The sequence below is a fragment of the Eschrichtius robustus genome, chromosome 13 (assembly GCF_028021215.1).
Source record: "Eschrichtius robustus isolate mEscRob2 chromosome 13, mEscRob2.pri, whole genome shotgun sequence".
Lineage (NCBI taxonomy): Eukaryota > Metazoa > Chordata > Mammalia > Artiodactyla > Eschrichtiidae > Eschrichtius > Eschrichtius robustus.
Window position 1 is genome coordinate 98,438,885 of NC_090836.1, and position 19,756 is coordinate 98,458,640.

At 62.1% G+C, this 19,756-nt stretch overlaps 2 protein-coding genes across 9 annotated transcripts in view; one reads left to right on the forward strand and one right to left on the reverse strand.

The window, feature by feature from the left end:
- The window catches only part of SGSM3 (small G protein signaling modulator 3), a 35,808-nt gene extending 26,776 nt beyond the window's left edge, over positions 1–9,032 (forward strand). Inside the window, exons 4-22 of one of the 5 annotated variants that reach the window (XM_068560147.1) lie at positions 193–259; positions 2,247–2,443; positions 2,516–2,623; positions 3,424–3,570; positions 3,775–3,997; positions 4,341–4,486; positions 4,762–4,986; positions 5,341–5,395; positions 5,566–5,693; positions 5,789–5,947; positions 6,088–6,142; positions 6,329–6,378; positions 6,551–6,703; positions 6,846–6,916; positions 7,048–7,096; positions 7,173–7,258; positions 8,009–8,131; positions 8,219–8,279; positions 8,487–9,032. In XM_068560147.1, coding sequence (XP_068416248.1) covers positions 193–259; positions 2,247–2,443; positions 2,516–2,623; positions 3,424–3,570; positions 3,775–3,997; positions 4,341–4,486; positions 4,762–4,986; positions 5,341–5,395; positions 5,566–5,693; positions 5,789–5,947; positions 6,088–6,142; positions 6,329–6,378; positions 6,551–6,703; positions 6,846–6,916; positions 7,048–7,096; positions 7,173–7,258; positions 8,009–8,131; positions 8,219–8,279; positions 8,487–8,567 — 2,184 coding nt within the window. In that variant the 3' untranslated portion in view covers positions 8,568–9,032. The remainder of the gene's footprint in view (positions 1–192; positions 260–2,246; positions 2,444–2,515; positions 2,624–3,423; positions 3,571–3,774; positions 3,998–4,340; positions 4,487–4,761; positions 4,987–5,340; positions 5,396–5,565; positions 5,694–5,788; positions 5,948–6,087; positions 6,143–6,328; positions 6,379–6,550; positions 6,704–6,845; positions 6,917–7,047; positions 7,097–7,172; positions 7,259–8,008; positions 8,132–8,218; positions 8,280–8,486) is intronic. The other 4 variants (XM_068560150.1, XM_068560148.1, XM_068560151.1 and 1 more) reach the window with 4 other exon arrangements.
- A 778-nt stretch (positions 9,033–9,810) lies between these two features.
- The window catches only part of MRTFA (myocardin related transcription factor A), a 104,129-nt gene continuing 94,183 nt past the window's right edge, over positions 9,811–19,756 (reverse strand). Inside the window, exons 8-14 of one of the 4 annotated variants that reach the window (XM_068560145.1) lie at positions 17,599–17,852; positions 17,212–17,317; positions 14,973–16,211; positions 14,438–14,533; positions 13,897–14,049; positions 13,538–13,598; positions 9,811–10,787 (exon numbers count right to left, since the gene is read on the reverse strand). In XM_068560145.1, coding sequence (XP_068416246.1) covers positions 10,285–10,787; positions 13,538–13,598; positions 13,897–14,049; positions 14,438–14,533; positions 14,973–16,211; positions 17,212–17,317; positions 17,599–17,852 — 2,412 coding nt within the window. In that variant the 3' untranslated portion in view covers positions 9,811–10,284. Of the gene's footprint in view, positions 10,788–13,537; positions 13,599–13,896; positions 14,050–14,437; positions 14,534–14,972; positions 16,212–17,211; positions 17,384–17,598; positions 17,853–19,756 lie in introns of all 4 variants that reach the window. The other 3 variants (XM_068560144.1, XM_068560143.1, XM_068560146.1) reach the window with 3 other exon arrangements.

The window sequence follows — 19,756 nt, forward strand, 5'->3', positions numbered from 1 at the left end:
TTCTTGCCTTGATTTTATCTTTGACCTCTGAGGAAAACTCTGGGAGAATTCAAGAGGGTCGTGGCCCCCGTAGCTGAGTGATGACCACAGAAGCTTCAGGGAAGGGTGGCCTTTGGTCTGAGTCAGGGAGGCTGGGAGGCATGGCAGCAGTGCACGTAGCCCCAGGCTGACTCTTCCTACTCCTGGGTCTAGAAGGAAGAGGCAGTGGAGCAACCAGAGTTCTGCTATGATGAGTTCGGCTTCCGCGTGGACAAGGAAGGTGAGACAGCCCCTCGGGTGTAATCTCTCCACTTCCTTGGGGAGGACCAGCTCCAGTGACTGATTACGCTGCTGTGGCCTCGGGCTCTAGATGTTTTACCCAGATGTTCCAGAATCAAGGACAGAGCCACATCTGATGGTGATGCTGTTATAAGTATCTGGAATCCTTTGGGGTTTTTTTTTGCCGTGTTGCGCAGCTTGTGGGGTCTTAGTTCTCCAACCAGGGATTGAACGCACGCCCTTGGCAGTGAAAGCACCGACTCCTAACCACTGGACCACCAGGGAATTCCCTGGTTTTTTTTTTTTAAGATTAATTTTATTGATCTTCATATGATAATAAAAGCAATAATGTTCATTATAGAGAATTTTAAAACTACATCAAGATATAAAGATTTAAACAACCCATTATCCGACAACCTGAAGATAACTGCTGACATTTCAATGTATTTTTTTCCTGGCTTTGTGTGTATCCATATGTAACTTTTCATAACTAAGATGATATCATATACATGTTTTTATATTGCTTTTATATCTGTTAACATTATTCCATGAGCATTTTTTCTGTCCGTTAAGACCTCTTTAAAGCATGTTTTTCAGTGGCTGTGTACTATCCTTGTAATTATAATGGATTTGTCATCATATTTTTTTTTAATTTTTAAAAAAAAATTTTTATTTTTGGCTGCATTGGGTCTTCGTTGCTGTACGAGGGCTTCTCATTGCGGTGGCTTCTCTTGTTGCAGAGCACAGGCTCTAGGCGCGCGGGCTTCAGTAGTTGTGGCACACGGGCTTAGTTACTCCACGGCATGTGAGATCTTCCTAGACCAGGGTTCGAACCCATGTCCCCTGCATTGGCAGGTGGATTCTTAACCACTGCGCCACCGGGGAAGTCCCTGTCATCATATTTTTATAACCATTCTTCTGTGAGTGGGCCCCTAGGCCATTTCCATTATTTTCTACTGTAAAGACACCTGTTGTTGTCGAGTGGGCTGTTGGAAAGCCGTCTGCCAGAACCCAGGGTAGCCTGTTACCAACCAGATGTTAACTGACTGACTGAGACCAGTCATCTTCAGGTCACTCATATTCCCAGTTCTGATGAGTCTTCCTTGTTCTGTAGTTTGCAGGCAGATATTTAGAAGGTAAAAGCTGGGCCTGAGAGGAGCACAGGGAACTTTCTAGTATGATGGAAGTATTCTGTATCTTGATGGGGACAGCGTTTAGACTGTCAGTGTTTAGACATTTGTTTATTGATACTCAACAAAGTGTACACTTAAAGTTTGTGCACTTTATGTGAATTCACTGAAGGTGAAGTTTCAGAAAGTGGAGGCCAAGGGCATGGCTTTAGGATGAGTAAGGATGAGGCTCAGTGGGGTGGCCCCGCCCCACTGTGCGTCCCCAGTGCCTCAAACAGAGCCAGAGGCGGTCTTGGCCTCGTGAGTTCCCAGGCAGTAAACAAACAAATGTATGCTGGGGGCAAGAAGAGGCTGGGAGAGGAGGGGAGGTGGGAGACGTTTGAACAGAGACTGGGAGGAAGTGGGGCAGTGAGTGTGGCCAGGAAGGGGAGTAACAGGTGCAGAGGCCCTGAGGCGGGAGTGGATTTGTGGGGAGGAGCTGGGGTGGAGGGAGCAGGGCGCGAGGAGGCGGGGCTCGGGCGCTGTATCTGCGTGAGAGGCTCTGAGCTGTGACGGGGCTGTGGGCAGCCTCTAGGGAGGCAGGGCAGCACTAGGAGGCTGGTGAGGAGGCTGTCTGCTTGGACTAGGGCCGTGGTCGGAGGGGCGCGAGGGCCGAGGTTCTGCCTGTGCTCCGAGGAGGAGGAGCCTGAGCACCTGGTGGGGGGTGGCCTCGTGGGTCTGGTTTGGGGGTGAAAGCGAAGAGCTCGCGCTGGCTGTTCGGGGTGCCACGGGAGATGCTTGGAAAGGTGGTGAGATCCGGGCGGCGGACCCAGAGCCCAGTCCTCTGCGGTGGGTGTCGCTCTCCCTCCTCCCCCACAGGCGCAGACGGCGCCCCCCGCCCAGGCCAGCTGCTGGAGGACCCCCCCCAGAGGCTGCGCTGGCAGGCCCACCTGGAGTTCACCCACAACCACGACGTGGGGGACCTCACCTGGGACAAGATTGCCATCTCCCTGCCCCGCTCGGAGAAGCTCCGCTCCCTGGTGCTGGCCGGGGTGCCCCACAGCATGAGGCCGCAGGTGAGGCAGGGCCCGCGGGGGCCGAGGGCTTCGGGGCTCCCTGGGGACTGAGCGCCGTGCTCCCCCCATCAGCTGTGGATGCGGCTCTCCGGTGCCCTGCAGAAGAAGAGGAACTCCGAGCTGTCCTACCGAGAGATCGTGAAGGACAGCGCCAATGATGAGACCGTTGCTGCCAAGCAGGTGGGGCCCTGTTTGGGGGGGGAGGGGGGGCAGGGGGAGGCCCTTCGGGGGGGCCTGGGAGAGCTCGGCAGAGCTCGGCAGCCGTGAGGCAGCCCTGGGCAGTCCTTGCACCTACAGACGTGTGCCTGGAGCCAGCCAGCTTCCTCCTGGTCCCTCTGGCGGGGGGCCCGGGCGGGGCGTGGGGGGAGGGATTGTCAAAAAGGCCACTGGACCGGTGCACATTAGGATCCCCTGGAGATTTTTTTTGTTTGTTTTATTTATTCATTTATTTATTTTGGCTCTGTCGGGACTTAGTTACAGCATGTGGGATCTTTCGTTGGCGGCGTGTGGGCTTTTCTCTAGTTGTGGCGCGCAGGCTCAGTTGCCCCGCGGCACGTAGGATCTTAGTTCCCCGGACAGGGATGGAACCCACGTCCCCTGAATTGGAAGGCGGATTCTTAACCACTGGACCACCAGGGAAGCCCCTCCCCTGGAGATTTTAAATACAGGTTTCCAGGATTCATTCCAGAGATCCTCATTCCACAACTGTGGTTTGAGGCCCGGGAATCTGTAATTTTATGTTCAGAGGCTCCCCCGTGAATCACGTGGCACCAGCTGCACACCAGCTTGGCTCTAATCCTGAAGGGAGGAGGGTGACTTTGACCCGGAGCCTGAGGAATGCCCATTCCTGGGAGAGAAGCCAACCTGAGGTTGCCCCACACAGGGGCCCCCGGCCTCCTTCCCGGGGATCTCGGTGTCAGGGGTGCGGAGGCTGTGCGCCTGCTCCTGTGCCTCACAGGCTCTTGTGGGCGGGCTGCCAGCAGATTGAGAAGGACCTGCTCCGCACCATGCCCAGCAACGCCTGCTTCGCCCACGTGAGCAGCGTGGGCGTACCCCGCCTGCGCAGGGTGCTCCGAGCGCTGGCCTGGCTCTACCCGGAGATCGGCTACTGCCAGGGCACGGGCATGGTGAGCACAGCGCGGGACTGGGGCAGTAGGCCTGGAGAAGGGGGTGGAGTGGGGGGGCGTCCCCAAGCAGGGAGGGGTTCCAAGCCTGAGGCAGGCATGCGGTCTGTGGTGTGACCCGCCCCCCCGCCCCACCAGAGGCCGCCTTGTTCTAACCGGTCACCCCCGAGGGGGTGCCTCTTCTAATTTGCATGGACACCTGGGCAGAGGCCCCTTACCCCCTGCCCCGGCCAGGTGGCTGCCTGCCTCCTGCTGTTCCTGGAGGAGGAGGACGCCTTCTGGATGATGTGCGCCATCATCGAGGACCTGCTCCCCGCCTCCTACTTCAGCACCACCCTGCTGGGCGTCCAGACCGACCAGCGGCTCCTGCGCCACCTCATCGTCCAGTACCTGCCTCGGTTGGACAGGCTGCTCCAGGAGCATGACATCGGTAAGGGCCCGAGCCCACCTCTGCTCTGGGGTCAGGGGGTCCCGAGCTCTGGCTCAGGTGCTGCACATCTGAGGCCTCAGGACCCAGCTGAGGATGGGGCAGCTGGCAGCTCAGGGGGAGGAAAGGAGCTCATCTGACGACGGCCACTCACGCTGCCTTCGTTGCTCTCTTGTTCTCTGACGGTCCCTGACGCCCCGCCTCCTCTCTGCCGTGGAGCAAGCATGGCCCCTTGCTGCTTTGGGAGATTCGCTCCACCTCCTCCACGGCTTGCGTGCCTGGGGGATGCCCCTCCTCTCTGGCTGTTCCTGGTCCCAGCTTCAGGGCCTCTGGTGTGTGTCCACAGAGCTGTCCCTCATCACACTGCACTGGTTCCTCACGGCCTTCGCCAGCGTGGTGCACATCAGGCTGCTGCTGCGCCTCTGGGACCTGTTTTTCTACGAGGGCTCCCTGGTGCTGTTCCAGACCACGCTGGGCATGCTGCGCCTCAAGGTGAAGGCCAGAGCCCCGGGTGCCAGATGCAGCTGTCCTGGCAGCCTCCTCGGGGTCTGCCCTCCCTCCACCTCTGCTCCAGTCTGGGTGTCAGTGTCATATGGCCTGAGCCCTGGCCCCTCTGGAGAGGCCCCAGGGAGGAGGGAGGTCTCTCTCCTGGGGCAGGGCCTCCCTGTCCTCAGCTGGACCATCCAGGGAAGTCACACATGCCTGAGGCCGGTGATTGGGGTCAGCCAGGCAGTGACCGCGCCCCCCTCGCCCCTCGCATGGCCCAGGAGGAGGAGCTGATCCAGTCGGAGAATTCGGCCTCCATCTTCAACACGCTGTCGGACATACCATCGCAGATGGAGGACGCGGACCTGCTGCTGGGGGAGGCCATGCGGCTGGCGGGCTCCCTCACTGACGTGGCCGTGGAGAGCCAGCGCCGCAAGCACCTGGCCTACCTCCTAGCCGACCAGGGCCAGCTCCTGGGCGCCAGCCCCGCCGCCAACCTCTCTCAGGTGGGCCCGTGAGGGAGGAGGCCCCAGCTCACCACCATCCCCTCCAGCTCAGCACCCAGGGCCCGGCCTGGCCAGACCACAGCTGTGCAGGGACCTGCCGCCTTGTCCTTGGCGCGTCTCTGCTGGGACCCGCCTGGTTTGGGCGTAGGACAGACCCAGATTTGAACTGACGATATGTTTCTGAGCCTCAGAGCCGGCCTCAGAGGCCATGTCAGAGGAGGCGGCACGAGTGAGATGCCAGCCGGGCCTCTGCATGGAAGGGCTCTGCTTACTGTCCCCAGTGCTGGGGCGCCATCCACTTGGCTGGGCGCCGGGTGCCTGGGGCCGCCGCCGACCTGATTTCCCCGCCTGCAGGTTGTCCGCCGCAGGACCCAGCGGAGGAAGTCTGGCATCACGTCGCTGCTCTTCGGTGAGAACTCCGCGCGGGTGGCCAAGCGCTGGGCTGGGCTCTGAGAGCGGGGCGGCAGGGGCGGTCAGACCCGGGGCATCTGGCCTCACACCCCGTGTGGACTGCGCTTCCTTGGAGTCGGGACAGGGCCAGGCTGGGCCACGGCCGCCATTGCTCTCTGGGCCTTGCAGGGGAGGACGACCTGGAGGCGCTCAAGGCCAAGAACATCAAGCAGACGGAGCTGGTGGCCGACCTCCGGGAAGCCATCCTGCGCGTGGCACGCCACTTCCAGTGCACAGACCCCAAGAACTGCAGTGTGGTGAGCCTCAGGTCCCGGGCTGTGCACACAGCTCAAGCAAGGGCCCTAGCCCTGTTCCAAGCGCCCCCTCGCGGTGGGCTTTTCTGCCTCCACAGCAGGAGCTGAGCCCGGACTACAGCATGGAGAGCCACCAGAGGGACCACGAGAACTACGTGGCATGCTCGCGCGGCCACCCACGCCGGGCCAAGGCCCTGCTGGACTTCGAGCGCCACGATGATGACGAGCTGGGCTTCCGCAAGAACGACATCATCACGGTGAGCGGGGAGCGGGCACCTTTGTCCCCGCCAGCCCCGAGGCCACGGGCGGGTTGGCCGAGCCCTCAGGTGGCCAGAGCTCCCAGCCAAGGACGAAGCCAGGCAACTGGAGCTGTGCTTCCCGCCCTTTTCCTCCGCAGATCATCTCCCAGAAGGACGAGCACTGCTGGGTGGGGGAGCTGAATGGCTTGAGAGGTGAGGCCTCCGTCTGGTCCTGTGTCACGCTGGGCGAGGGGAAGGCGGGCCTGGCTGGGAAGCTGTAGCGGGCACTGGGTTTGCTCAGACGGCGGCCTCTGTCGCTCCCGTGTGTCCTCAGCCCCACTGGGGGGAGCATCAGGACGCCAGGACGCCAGCTTCTCACGGGCCCTGCTTCTCCCACAGGCTGGTTTCCAGCAAAGTTCGTGGAAGTCCTGGATGAGCGGAGCAAGGAGGTGAGAGTACGCACGAGGCAGGCCCGTCCCCGGAGCCGCTGCTGCCTCTGGCCCGCGAGGCCTGCACCCTCCTTGCAGGGCCTGCGTCCCGAGCGCATGTGGCTTGTGGCAGTGGCTGTGAGGACAGGGAGGGGCTGGCTGGGGCCTCTCAGACCCTGTCCTCCACCCTCAGTACTCCATCGCGGGGGACGATTCTGTGACAGAGGGGGTCACGGACCTCGTGCGAGGGACCCTCTGCCCGGCCCTGAAGGCCCTGTTTGAACACGGGCTGAAGAAGCCTTCCCTGCTTGGGGGCGCCTGCCACCCCTGGCTGTTTATCGAGGAGGTGAGTCAGTCCTCTTCCCTGAGCCCCTGCACCCTGCGGAGCTGGTGGCAGGAGCTGGTGGGGTGGTGACCTGAACTCAGTTGGACTCTGTGGCTTTGACCTGGTACCTACCCCGTTGCCTGACGCTCACCCTGCCCCCCAGGCGGCGGGCCGGGAGGTCGAGAGAGACTTCGACTCGGTGTATTCGCGCCTAGTGCTGTGTAAGACGTACAGGTAACCTTGCCCTGGCCTCGGTGTCCTCCTGGCAGGGTCACCCGGCAGCCTGGGGCTGGGGGTGGAGGAGGGAGAGGGAGCAGCCCGAGCCCACCAGGGCAGCACTGGCAGCTTTGGTCCCCCCCTTTCAGGTTGGATGAAGATGGCAAAGTCCTGACCCCAGAGGAGCTGCTCTACCGGGTAAGCAGGGCCGTGGGCGGAACAGGCCTTCAGGGTTGGCAGCTGGGGACACCTGAGTGACAGCTGTGCCCTCCAGGCTGTGCAGTCCGTTAACGTGACCCATGACGCTGCACACGCACAAATGGACGTCAAGCTCCGCTCCCTCATCTGCGTGGGGCTCAAGTGAGTGTCTGCGCCGCTGCTGAGTGGGGGCCGCGGGGGGCCTGAGCTGGGCAGACGGAGGTGGAAGACGGCCAGGGTGGCTCCCGAAGCCCCTCCTCCAGCGTGAGACCAGCCACTGCTTGGGGCGCGGGGCTGGCGCTTGGGTTTTGGGGAGCACAGATTTCAGCAAGGTGAGCAGTGAAGGCTCACCAGGGATGCGGCTGCAAACTAGGGAGGGGCGCCTGCCGGAGGGGCTGCAGGCTTGTGTGAGGCTCGGACCTTGGCCAGGCTGAGTGCGGTGTTTCTGCACTTGGCCATGCAGCAGAGGGGCGGCCTCCAGGCTGCCCTGACCTGGAGAGACGGGGCAGGGGTCCCCGAGACCTGCTCGGAACACACCGTGGGCCCACCGGCCAGCGAGCGGGCATGTCGCTCCCCGACTGACCGGCGGGACTGAGGCCCCGGGGCCCGGGGTGGTGGTGGCCGAGTCTCAGACACGGGACCGAGGGGAGTGGGGGCCACAGGGACCTTGGGCCCCTGGGCACGTCTCCCCACGCGGAGGAGCCAGAGTGGCTGAGAGGGAAGGAGGCGGGGTCACCTGCATAGGCCATCAAGCGGAGGGAGGTTGGGGGTACGGATGGAGGGGCCCTGGAGCGGGGGTGGCCCAGCGCGGTGCGGTGCGGTGCGGTGCGGTGCGGGAGGGCAGAGCCCCGCCTACGGTCCTCAGGACCCTCTGCCTGGAGCCGCCCCTGACCCCGCCCTGCCTGTGGCCAGTGAGCAGGTCCTGCACCTGTGGCTGGAGGTGCTCTGCTCCAGCCTGCCGACCGTGGAGAAGTGGTACCAGCCCTGGTCCTTCCTGCGCAGCCCCGGCTGGGTCCAGATCAAGTGCGAGCTGCGGTGAGGAGGCCCGGCCCCGGGGGTGGGCCGAGGGGCGGGCCGAGCCCCCTGCGGCTGCTGACAGCCTCCCTCTCCCTCCGCCTCCAGGGTCCTCTGCTGCTTCGCCTTTAGCCTCTCCCAAGACTGGGAACTTCCTGCAAAGAGAGAGGTGGGTGGTCGGGTCCTGCCTTCCCCGGGAGGGATGGCGGCTGGGGCGGTGTGGGTGTTCGTGCTGGCGGGTCTCCCCCAGACGTGTGGGTGCTGAGGCAGGCCTCCTGGGGGCCCTGAGTGCTGGTGTCGCCTGTGAGAACCACTCTGGCCCCTTGGGCCCTGTGGTGTGCCCTGCGGCCGTGACAGGAGGGCTGTTCCTGTGCAGGAGGAGAAGCAGCCCCTGAAGGAGGGCGTCCAGGACATGCTGGTGAAGCACCACCTTTTCAGCTGGGACATAGACGGGTGATGCTCTTCCTCCAAGGACCCCGTCACACCCAGGCCTCCCCAGACCCCTTGGCTACCAGGCCCCTTCCTCAAGCAAGAAGAGAACAGCCCGGCGCTGGCCAGCCTCGGGCCCACCCCAAGCTGCAAGGTCGAGGGGAAGACACACTCGGGAGCTCTGGCTGGGCACCGTGGTTGGGAGTCCGGGGACACCGCCCTGGGTGTCAGAGTGCTGGTGGAGGGCAGCAGGTGGCAGGAGCAGAAGGTGGGGGCCTGGCTCAGCCTGTTACTCTCAGCGCCCGGGGGAGGGCTCTGCCCGGCCAGGGTCTTTACCAGAGGCCCCGGGCCCCAGGTTCACTGTGCTGAACAAAAACCTTGTGAGGTGGCATGCCACCTCTGTTCTGTCAGGTTTTGCTCAGGAGGGGAGGGTGGGGGTGGCTGAAGGCTCCCCGGCCTCTTTGATTTATAAATAAACTGTCTTTGAGAAGCACCTCTCCCACCTTCTGTCTAGCCAGCTGCGCGTCCAAGGTTCTGCTCTTCCCAGAGAAGTGGTCCAGAATGCACAGCCAGGGATGGGAGGTGGCCTCACGGGGAGGTGCAGTCAGGGTCACAGCGTGGCACCCAGATGCTAGGACACCTAGGACACAGCCACACCACCCACCTCTTCCCTTCCATGGATTGAACGAGATGGACTAACAAGTGGGGTTTTTGTTTTTATTTTAAAAAGTTCACACAGCTTTCCCACCTCTGTCCCAGCACTGGTTCTGGTGACTCCATCCCTGATCCCCTATGAATGACAATGACAGGCCAGAAGGGAGGCCAGGCCCCAGGGCAGGAGGAGGCCATAGCTTGAGGGCCACCTCTGGCTCCACTGCTGTCCCAGGGCCGTGGTGGCTGCAGTGAGGCAGCGGGACGGAATGTGGGCAGGTGGCCAGGAAGCACCTCCGCCCTCATGGCACTGATAAGCAGGAAGCAGGACAGGTGCGGCACAGGCTGTGATGAGGTGTCTACATGTCAAATACAAGTGATGGGTGGGGCCAGGGTAAGCTGTGTTCAGCCCCAGGAGCGGTGGCTTCAGGCCCTTCCGTGTGCACAGAGCAGAACGGGGGCGGGGGGCTGCATTCACCTCCCACCCCCCCCCAAGATATATGTGTATATATGTATGGCGATATATAATATAGAGGTATATACACCTGTACAGAAAATGTTTGTTTGCCACCAACCACTAAATGGTTACACTACACCAAGACACTAAAATGGCAGGCAGCCCCCCCCCCCCCCCCCCCGCCTCCTGGGAAGCCTGGGTCAGTGGTGTTGGCATCACGAGGGTGGTGAGGTAGAGGCCCAGCCAGTTCCTTCCCTTGCAGGGAAGGGGGAGAGAAGGAAGGACATGCACCCCTTGCCCTGCCTCAGCCTCGCCTCCTGAGCAAACTGCAGCAGGCAAGTGTACCCCGACCTCACAAAAGGAGGTCAAATAGAAGCCCCTGGCCCATCCAGGCCTCCGAAACCCCAGGGTGGGACCCAGAGCTGCTTCTTGGAAGCTCTTCTCCTTGATGAGCCAGAGCCAGGTGTGGGGACACCCTCCTCCGGCCTCCCACGGAGGGGAAAGCAGGGCCTGTGACTGTCAGGACTCACGACCACGTGGAGAGGCTGCATCAGGCAGGAGAGCGCTGAGCTCCCTGGAGTTCCCGAGGTCTCCGACTTTCCAGCCCTCCCAGCCCCCGGCTCTGCAGCCCCCAGAGCTACAAGCAGGAATCCCAGTGTAGCTGCAAGTCGTGGCCGTCGAGGAAGTCTGTGGAGAAGAGGCTGGGGGCTGTGGTGCTGAGCGGGGCCAGGCTGAGCACCGGCCCGCCCGACGACAGCTCCAGCCAGTCCATGCCGTCCAGGTGGCCATCGGCCAGGTCCAGGCCCACGCCACTGGGCTCAGGCGCAAAGTGCAATTCCGAAGTGTCCATGGGGGAGGGGGGGTGGTCCAGGATGGCAGAGCTGCTCAGCATCTGGCTGTGGAGGTCGTCGATGAGGGAGAGGGGCTCTGGCCCCTCGTGCCCGCCGGTCAGCAGGGGCAGCCCTGTGCTGCTCTCCAGGAAATCCTCTAGGCGCCCAGGGAGGGCCGGCGAGCCGGATGGAGGCGGGACAGCCTGAGGGAGCTCGGTGGACGGTGACGGCTGTGTGGCCAGGGGTGACCCGCAGGCTGCTGTCAGGGGGGACTTCTCTTTCCCTGGCTCCTTGAAATCTGCTGAGATCTCTGCCAATCAAGAAAGTCAATGGGTGTCAGAAACCAGCCTGACGATGAGACGATGACCTGCTGTTGGGACCCTGCCTTACACCACATACAAAAAAATAACTCAAAATGGGTCAAAGATCTAAATTTAGGAGCCAAAACTACAAAACTCTTAGAAGAAAAGGGAACATCTTCATGACACTGGATTTAGTAATGATTTCTTAGTTATAACACCACCAAAGGCACAGGCAATGGAAGAAAAAATAAACTGGACTACATAACAATTTCAAACTTTTGCACATCAAAGGTCACTATCGAGACTGAAAAGACTGCACAGCAACTATACTTCAAAAATATTAAAACAAGTGAAAAGAACCCATGGAATGGGAGAAAATATCTGCAAACTATGTATCTGGTAAATGATATCCAGAATAGATAAAGAACTAGAACTCAACAACAAAATCCAACTGAAAAATGGACAGACAACTCAGACGTTTCTCCAACAAGATATTCAAGTGGCCTATAAGCTCGTGAAAAGATGCTCAGCGTTATTAGTCATTAGGGAAATGCAAGTCAAAACCACAGTGAGGTATGTGACTTCACAACTACTAGGCTGGCTATTTTCAAAAAACTTTCTTGAAAATAAGTGTTGGTGAGGATGTGGAACAACTGGAACCCTTGTGCGTTGCTGGTATGAATGAAGACAGCACAGCTGTGTGGAAAACAGTTCTGTGGTTCCTCAAGAATTAAAATACAGAATATGACCATATGATCTAGCAATTCCACTTCTGGGTATGTACCCCCAAAGAATTGAAAACAGACTCAAACAGATACCAGTGTTCATACAGCATTACTCACAATAGCCAAAAGGTAGCAACAACCCAAATGTCCAGTGGATGAAGGGCTGAACACAATGTGGTACATACACACCATGGAATACTATTCAGCCACAAAAAGGAAGGAAATTCTGATACAAGCTACAACACGGAAGAACCTCGAGGACATTATGCTAAGTGAAGCCAGCCAGAAACAAAAGGACAAATAGTGTATGATTCCACTTAGAGAAGGTATCTAGAATAATCAATTCAGAGACAGGAAGGAGAAGAGAGGTTACGGGGGGTGCGGGGGGGCACGGAGGAATGGGGAATTAGTGTATAAACGCCTGACCAGCTGTCTCCCACAGCACCAGCCTCTTCAACCCGCTTCAAGCAGGCTCTGGCCCTGGCCCCCCTGCAGCACCCTGGCTGAGGTCACCAGCTGCCACCACAACACAGCCCGGGACCGGATCTCGGTTCTCGTCTTCCCTGACTGCCCATCAGCAGCCCACGGCCTCAGGACGTCACCCTCTCAAGGGCGCACTCCCACCCTCCACCTGCTGCTCAGCCTCACTGGCTTGCGCCCCTGCCTCCACCTCGCCCTCTCTGCTCGCCCTGCCTCACTGCTCCGAACGCCCCCCTGGACGCCAACAACTCCCCAACTCCTGACTCAGCCCAGACCTTGCCCGGGCTGGCCATGTGGCCCTCCACTCGGCTGTCTAGGGACTGAGGCTGCGACTGACGCGGCCACCACTCGCCCCGGCCCACGCCCCCGGCGCTCATGCTGCTGCACCCAGTAACTCCCCACACCCTCGGCCTCATCCTTGGCTGCCCTGGGGTCCCCTCGCCACACACCTAAGCCGTGAGGAAACCATACCGGCGCTCTCTCCAAGATACACCCAGATTCCAGCCCTTCCGCACTTCGCCACTGACTCCCGGCCCACACACCCCGCTCGCGCCTGGACCACCGCGCCTGCCTCCCTGCTCCTGCCCTTCCAGCGGGGCAACCCTTCCCTCAAAGCTGTGCCATGGCTTCCAGTGTCACCCAGAGCCCATGGGCCTCCGCCCGGCACCCACCAGGCCTCCCAATCTGCCCCTGGCGCCCCCCATCCCCGCCCCCCGGCGCCCGTCAGCCCTGCAGGCTCAGGAGCTCCCCAGGGACGCCTGCGGCTAAACTGCACCTGCCCGGCAAGGCTGACCCTGACACCCCTCGCACCTGCGACCCTTCCCGTCCCGGCTTTTCCTAACACCTGTCTGACATACGATAATTTACTTATTTCATTCACCGTTCATCTCCCCACGCTGGGCTATAAACCCCGCCAAGGCAAACGTCTCTCTTGCTCACTGCTACGCCCTGGGCTGCGGGCACGGCGCTGGCCACGCAGCAGGTCAGGGTCAGGCAAACGTGTGTCGAGGACGGCACCCCAGGGAGTCCCTGCCCAGGCCTTGGAGAAGGGACGCGTCTCACATGTTACCGCATCCAAAGCACCAGGCCTGCCGGGCATCGTGTTCAAGAACGAAACCAGGGCTTCCCTGGTGGCGCAGTGGTTGAGAATCTGCCTGCCAATGCAGGGGACACGGGTTCGAGCCCTGGTCTGGGAAGATCCCACATGCCGCGGAGCAACTAGGCCCGTGAGCCACAACTACTGAGCCTGCGCGTCTAGAGCCTGTGCTCCGCAACGAGAAGCCGCGATAGTGAGAGGCCCGCGCACCGCGATGAAGAGTGGCCCCCGCTTGCCGCAACTAGAGAAAGCCCTCGCACAGAAACGAAGACCCAACACAGCCATAAATAAATAAATTAATTAATTTAAAAAAAAAAAAAAAGTATAAAATAAAGCATTAAAAAAAAAAAAAAAAAAAAAAAGAAACCGAACCCAATAACCAACCAGCCTAGGAATGGAGACAACCTGTGAAGAAAGGAGGAGGTAGAGGAGCAGAGTGGCGGGGTCTGGACTTTACCTCCACTCTGAATCAGAATGTCAAACAGGTCATCCATCTGCTGGCTTGAGGAACCATTTTCCTGTGGCACAAAAATAAGAAAACGAGATGGAAGTCTAGAACAAGAGGCCCCCCAGCCTGGCTCAGGGCACAGACCCTACCTTGTGGCCCTGAGCCAGCAGCCAGGCCCACAGAGCCCGGCGGCCTGCACTCAGGCTCCTGGAGCCCACACTCACTCCTGCCCGACGGCTGCTCTCCAAGGCCTCTCTGACCTGCGAGGCTGGCTCCTGCCTGCCCCACCGTCCAGCCAGGCCCGGGGGACTGTGGGAGCCGAGCCCAGCCCAGCCCAGCCCAGCCAGGCCCCGGTCCACCCTCTTTACCTGCTGTCTGGGCTGCTGGCTCACAGCTTCCTCATAGCCAGGTGGCTCCTTCTTCGGCAGAGAAGTGCGGGGCCCAAAAAGGGGCTGTGGCGGGTGCTCCAGGTCCCTCTGGCCTGGGGGGCCAGGGGCTGGAGAGCCAGGCTGGGACAAGAGCTAGACAGGAGAAAGGGAGGGAACCAGTGGCTGGGGTGAGGGCGACAGCCCAGGGCCCACACACTCCAGGCAGGCAAGGCGGGCAGCTCTGCCACCTGCACTGGCTCTCGGAGAGCTTTCGTGGAAGCCCCCGAGGAAGAAGGGATGTGGGATGGGGGAGGCCCTGACCTCTGACCCTACAGAGGGCGACTGGCTCCCTGGGGTTTGGTATAAGCCACACGGGGCAGAGGGGGGTCTCTGGGCCGATTCCCCCTCTCCCCCCTGGAGTTTCTGCCTGAGGCTGCTCAGGGGCCTGTGTCCCTTCCTGAGTACCCGAGTCCTGTCACTGCCCCCCTGACCCCCAGCTCGGCAGGGCTGAGAGGCCACACGAAGCCTAAAGCAGCCTCACCTTCGGACCAGGCTGAGTTGAGGGTCTGGGCTGTGAGGGTGGCAGCAGCAGGGAGCCAGCTGCCAATGTCACCTTGGTGGGGGACAGCTGGCCTCTCTGAGGGGAAGGAGTGGAGCCCGCATCAGGCCCAGCCTGGCGGCCCTCAGTCTCTCCCAGGAGGGGCTTCCCCGACCCTCCCCTGGGCCTGTCCCACCCCATGGAGCAGGGGCAGAAGTGGCCTGGCCTGGGTGGGGCGGCTCAGGAGCCCTCGGCTGGGCACAGAAAGGTTGAGGCCGACGGGCCAGAGCAGTGGGCAGGCCCTCGTGGCCCCACCCTCAAGGCTGGGGGCCTCACACAGGTGCCTCAACCTTTTCAACTCTGAGCACCTTCCTGGGTGACACCGGGATGGCGATCCCTAGTTTCGGAGGGTTGAAGGGAAGATTAAAGGAAGCGAGCATAACCCAGCCGGCCACGGGGGAGCCTGGTGCACAGGGCGCTGTCACGAAGAGTGCCTTCACACCCTCCTGGGGCTCCTGCCCCTCCCACACCCAGGTACCTGCTGGGGGCTCCCGCTGGCCAGGCCAGGGCCGTCTGCATTCTTATTGGTCACGGTGAGGACAAGGTGGGTCCCTGTGGAGTCAGTGAGGAGCGTGGGAGGTGTGACCCCCTTGATGAGGCTGGGGCCCTGGGGGCCCAGAAGCAGCTGCGGGGCCAGGGCTGGTTCAGGCTCGGGCAGCACGGCTTCCTGCTTCACCACCACGGCCGGGGGCACCAGGGTACAAGCGTCTACACGGTGGGCAGCGGGGCCCGCGAGGCTGGGGCCGAAGGGGTGATCAGGGCCCGGGGGCTGCCTGCTCAGCTGGCAGCTGGCAAGGCTGTTCTCCTGCTTCACTGAGGGGCCAAGAGTGACCTGGGCCGGGACTGGTTCAGGCTCGGGCAGCACGGCTTCCTGCTTCACCACCACGGCCGAGGGCACCAGGGTACAAGTGTCTACATGGTGGGCAGTGGGGCCCGCGAGGCTGGGGCCGAAGGGGTGATCAGGGCCCGGGGGCTGCCTGCTCAGCTGGCAGCTGGCAAGGCTGTTCTCCTGCTTCACTGCGGCACCAAGCGTGGCCGGGGCCGGGGCCGGGGCCGGGGCCGGGGCCGGGGCTGGCGTGGGCTGCTGGGCCCGCTTCTCCTGCTCCAGCTGCAGCCTGAGCCACTCCACCAGCTGCTGCTTCTGCCGGAGCATGCGGGTCAGCTCCTCGATCTGCTTGTCCTTTTCCTGAAGCATCTGGTCCTTGTCACGCCCCTCCAGCTCTGCCCGCATCCCAGGGCTGAGACAGCAGGACCCAGCGCGGGGGCCCTCCTCCTTTACAAGGATCTGCAGCGGCGAGGCCTGCAGGGTGAGCTGGGTCACTGGCGACGTCACCATCTCGCCAAAGGTGTCCCCGGGCGTGGAGTTCTCGTCGCCTGTGCTGAGCAGTGAACGCTCTGAGGGGGTGGGAGACACAGGGGGTGTGGAGCCCGTGCTGCCAAACTTCACCACTCCATTGCTGGTCACCGTGGCCACCACCACCTCAGCCGGGGCCAGGCCCGCTGCCACCAGGGTGGGCCCTGTGCTTAGCCGGGCCGCAGGGAAGGCTACCACCACCTCGCCAGCCTTGGGCAGGATGGAGGCAGCGGCGGGGGCCTTGGGTGCTCCAGCGGTGGGACTGACTTGCTCCTGGTAGGCGCGCAGGCGCTCAATCAGGTCTGTCTTGGTGCCCGAGACGGGCAGTGACCGCAACTTCAGCTCCTGCTTCAGCTCTGCCACCTGCAAGGGGGTGGAGAGCCGGGCAGTCCTCGTCTGTCTGGACCCCAATGGCCACTTCGGGTGCATCAACCACCTGAGCCTCCCACAGCCCTGGGGGGCGAGACGTGCATCTGCCAGGCTGGTCCCCTCCTCCCCGCCGTCCTCACACTGGGGGCGTGGTGCCTGGTGCTCAATAAATACTTAATTGAACTGACTGGATTTTACAGATGAGAAAACTGAGCTCATGAAAGTGAAATAACTTCTTCAAGATCACACAGCTGGTGATGGGCAGAGCTAGGAGTTAGAGCCGGGTCTGAAGGACTCTGAGGCCCGTGTCCAGCTCCCCCCAAGAGGGCTGCATCTTGCTAGGGAGGGAGCAGACTGGTTCAGAGGACAAACTCTCCAGGGAGAATGTGATCCACTCCCCTTTCTGATCAGGGCAGAGAAAACAGGCCAGGCCTGGGGCGTCTCCCACCCTCCAAAGCCCAGGGCACGAGCGCAGCCTGTGGCCCAAGTGTGGGCTGCTCTCTCCCAGGCCAACGCAGCACTTGTAGAGCAGACTCAGCAGGGCAGTAGCCGGCCGCATGGAAAGGGCGGGTGCTGTAGTGGAGCCCTGAGTCTGAACCCTGGCTCTACTGCCGGCCGGGCCCATGACCTCAGGCAAACCTCTCTATCCCTCGACGCCTCTGCTTGCTCATCCTTAAGCCGGGGTAACACTCCCCGTTTCTCACACTGCACTGTAGAGGCTGAGGAAAACGAGAGGTGCACAAGTGCTCAGTAAGCCCCGCGGCCCTGGACAGACACTGGCTGGCGTCGTTAATGACGATGGCCACGATGACAAGGCTAATGCCGCGGACGACCAGGGCCAGGCGGGCCTCTGCTGCAGCTCAGCTCTGCCTCCTGCAGCCGTGGTCCTGGGCCGGCCGCCTCCCCTGCCTGAGACCGAGCACCTGACCGCCCCCACGAGAGGCCAGGCTGGCGACGGCACAAGGCCTCCAGGGGGGAGGGCGCGACCGCCTACCTTCATGTCGTCCAGGTTGGCAGGCAGGGCCCCCGGCTTGCCAGTCAACGAGGTGCTGTTCTGACGTACCAGCCCACTGGGCCCAGGGGCGCCCGAGCCGGAGCTGCTGCTGGTAGCAGAAAGGCTGCGCGTCAGGGGGGCCCCACCGCTTCCCAGAGCCTCCCCTGCTGGCCTGAGAGGAAGAAAGGACAGGAATGAGCCCCCGCCAGGTCTCGCCCTCGGCGGGCCGGGTTGCCGGGTGGAGAGGAGCAAGGGGCAAGGGCCCCGCCCACAGGGCACTCCGGCAGGACCCGGACCACAGGGTCCTTCATGTCAGGGCCGCCCGCATCTGCCCGTCCCGGGTGCCTGCGGGCAGGTGTGTGGGTGGGGCGGTGGGGCGGGGCCTACTTGGGCGGGGCGGGCAGGATGGTCTGGTAGTTGTAGTGCTGCTGCTGCTGCTGATTGAGGATCTGGAGCTGCAGGAAGAGCTGCTGCTGCTGCAGGATCCTGGCGTAGGAGGAGTCCATGGGGGGCGCCCCCTTGTCCTGCTTCTGGTCCGGGGGGATGTACTGGTGATACTTGAGCTTCTTCACCTTCGGCTTCAGCTCCTTGGCCTTCTTGCTGCGCTGCGACTTCTCACCGGCAGACTTGGGTTGGCTTTGCTGCGGGCACGGGAGACAGAGGGCGCCGTCAGGGGCAGCCGAGCGGCTTCTGGAAAGGCCCCGCCGCCCACCCCGCCCTGTCCACGCTCCCTGCCGGATGGCACCCCTCCCAAATCAGAGGCCTCCTCAGTGCCCAGGACTGTCCAGGGAGGGGGCGGGGGCTGATGGGGGCGGGGCTTGTGACTTGATCTGCTCTTAAAAGAGCTTCTAGCCCGAGTGCACAGGCCAGGCAGCCTCCCTGTGACCCTGAGCACAGAGTGAACAGGACGACGAGGTGAAAAGAGCTGTTCTACGGAGCTCGCGCAGCCCACACCGGGCGCTTTACAAAAACCGCGTCACACAGACCTGCAAAAACCCTGCCTCCCCAGGAAGCGGCCCGTCTGCTCGAAAGGGAGGGAAGAGGCTCGGGGAAGCCCCGCGCTCGAGGCCGCACAGGGACTGGGATCCAAACCCGGGGCTCCAGAAGCTCACGTTCATTCACGACGGGGCGGCCGGCACACAGGGAGGCCGTCTCCCGGGTGAGGAGGGTGGAGGGGTTGTGGGCAAGAGTGAGCAGGGCGCTGAGCGCTGGGGAAGGAGCGAGGAGGGCCTCGCGGCTCCTGAGCAGAGAACGGCAGGTTGGAAGGGTGGAGACTCGATGCGGGACTCAGCTGGGGTCTGACCAGGGCGCTGTGGGCACTGACGGGATGTGGAAGGAGGTGACCGACTGTCCCGAGGCAGAAGGGACAACAGAGCATGTGGCAGCCAAGCAGCTACAAGGTCACGGTTTTGAGCTTCGGCAACAGCACGTGACAACGGTGGCCCCTTCGCAGAAGTCGGGAAGAGGTGGCGGTTGGCCAGGGTAGGGAGAGCTGGGGAGAAGGCGCGGGGCTGCTGGGACCGGAGGGCACCCGAGAGGAGGGAGGGGGGTCCACTGAGAGGCCGCGGCAAGGCTGAGGGCGCAAGCATGAGGCCGAGGGCAGCACTGAAAGGGAAGAAGACGGGGAGCCCAGGGAAAGCCCCCAGAGAGAGGAGCGCGACCTGAGGCAGGTCTGAGGCAGCTCGGGGCTCAGCTTGGAGGAGAGTTCGTGGCGGGGCTGGGGAGCTGGGACAGAGGCCGAGGCACTACCGGGAAAGAGGAAGTTGGATAAACACACATACGCTGTTCTCGCAAACGGGGAGCGGGCAAAGGAAGGCACCAGTCGTGTGACGAGGAGCAGGTCTGAGGGAGGAATTTGGGGGGAAAACCTCAGACATCTGCGGCCAATCAGGAATAGACCACAGAGGTAGGGGAGGTGCCGGCTGCTGAGGGAGCGGCCGAGAGCCAGCAGGGCGCTAGGGCACCACCGCCCGGGAGGAGCAGGCCTGGGGCGGAGACCCCGCCAACCACCTGGGAGCGCCCGGAGGCACAGGAAGGCTTCGCTAAGGCTGTGAGCCGCAGGAGAGGAACGTGGGCCACCAGAGGCTCCAGGCCAGGGCCTGGGCCTGTGTGGCGGGACTGGAGAATCAGTCAAGGTGGGAAGCAAGCCGGGCGGGAAGGAAGGGCACCTGCCCAGCAGGCGTGGAGCACAGGCTGGAGGGCGGCAGTCAGGGCCAAGGTCCCAGAGGCCGAGGGAGGAAGCTTGGCCGGGCGGGGAGGACCGGACACCGGCTCTTGGTGCTGCTGAACTTAACCTCAGCGTCCAGCACCGTGTTCCCATACAAAGGTCCCCATGGGCGTCTCGCGGGGTTGACGGTAAATGCTGTCCCTTCAGGTATCTTAGGTCAGGCCTTGGAGGAAGAGAGTGACAACAAACACCCGGCACGGCCGGCTGGGTGACCTCAGGCCCGTCACCTCACTTCTCGGTTCTGTCATGGCCTCACGAGGCTGTGAGTGGACAGAGGGGACGTATGGGCGTGTCTTCCTGGGGCAGGCAGGAGTGAGA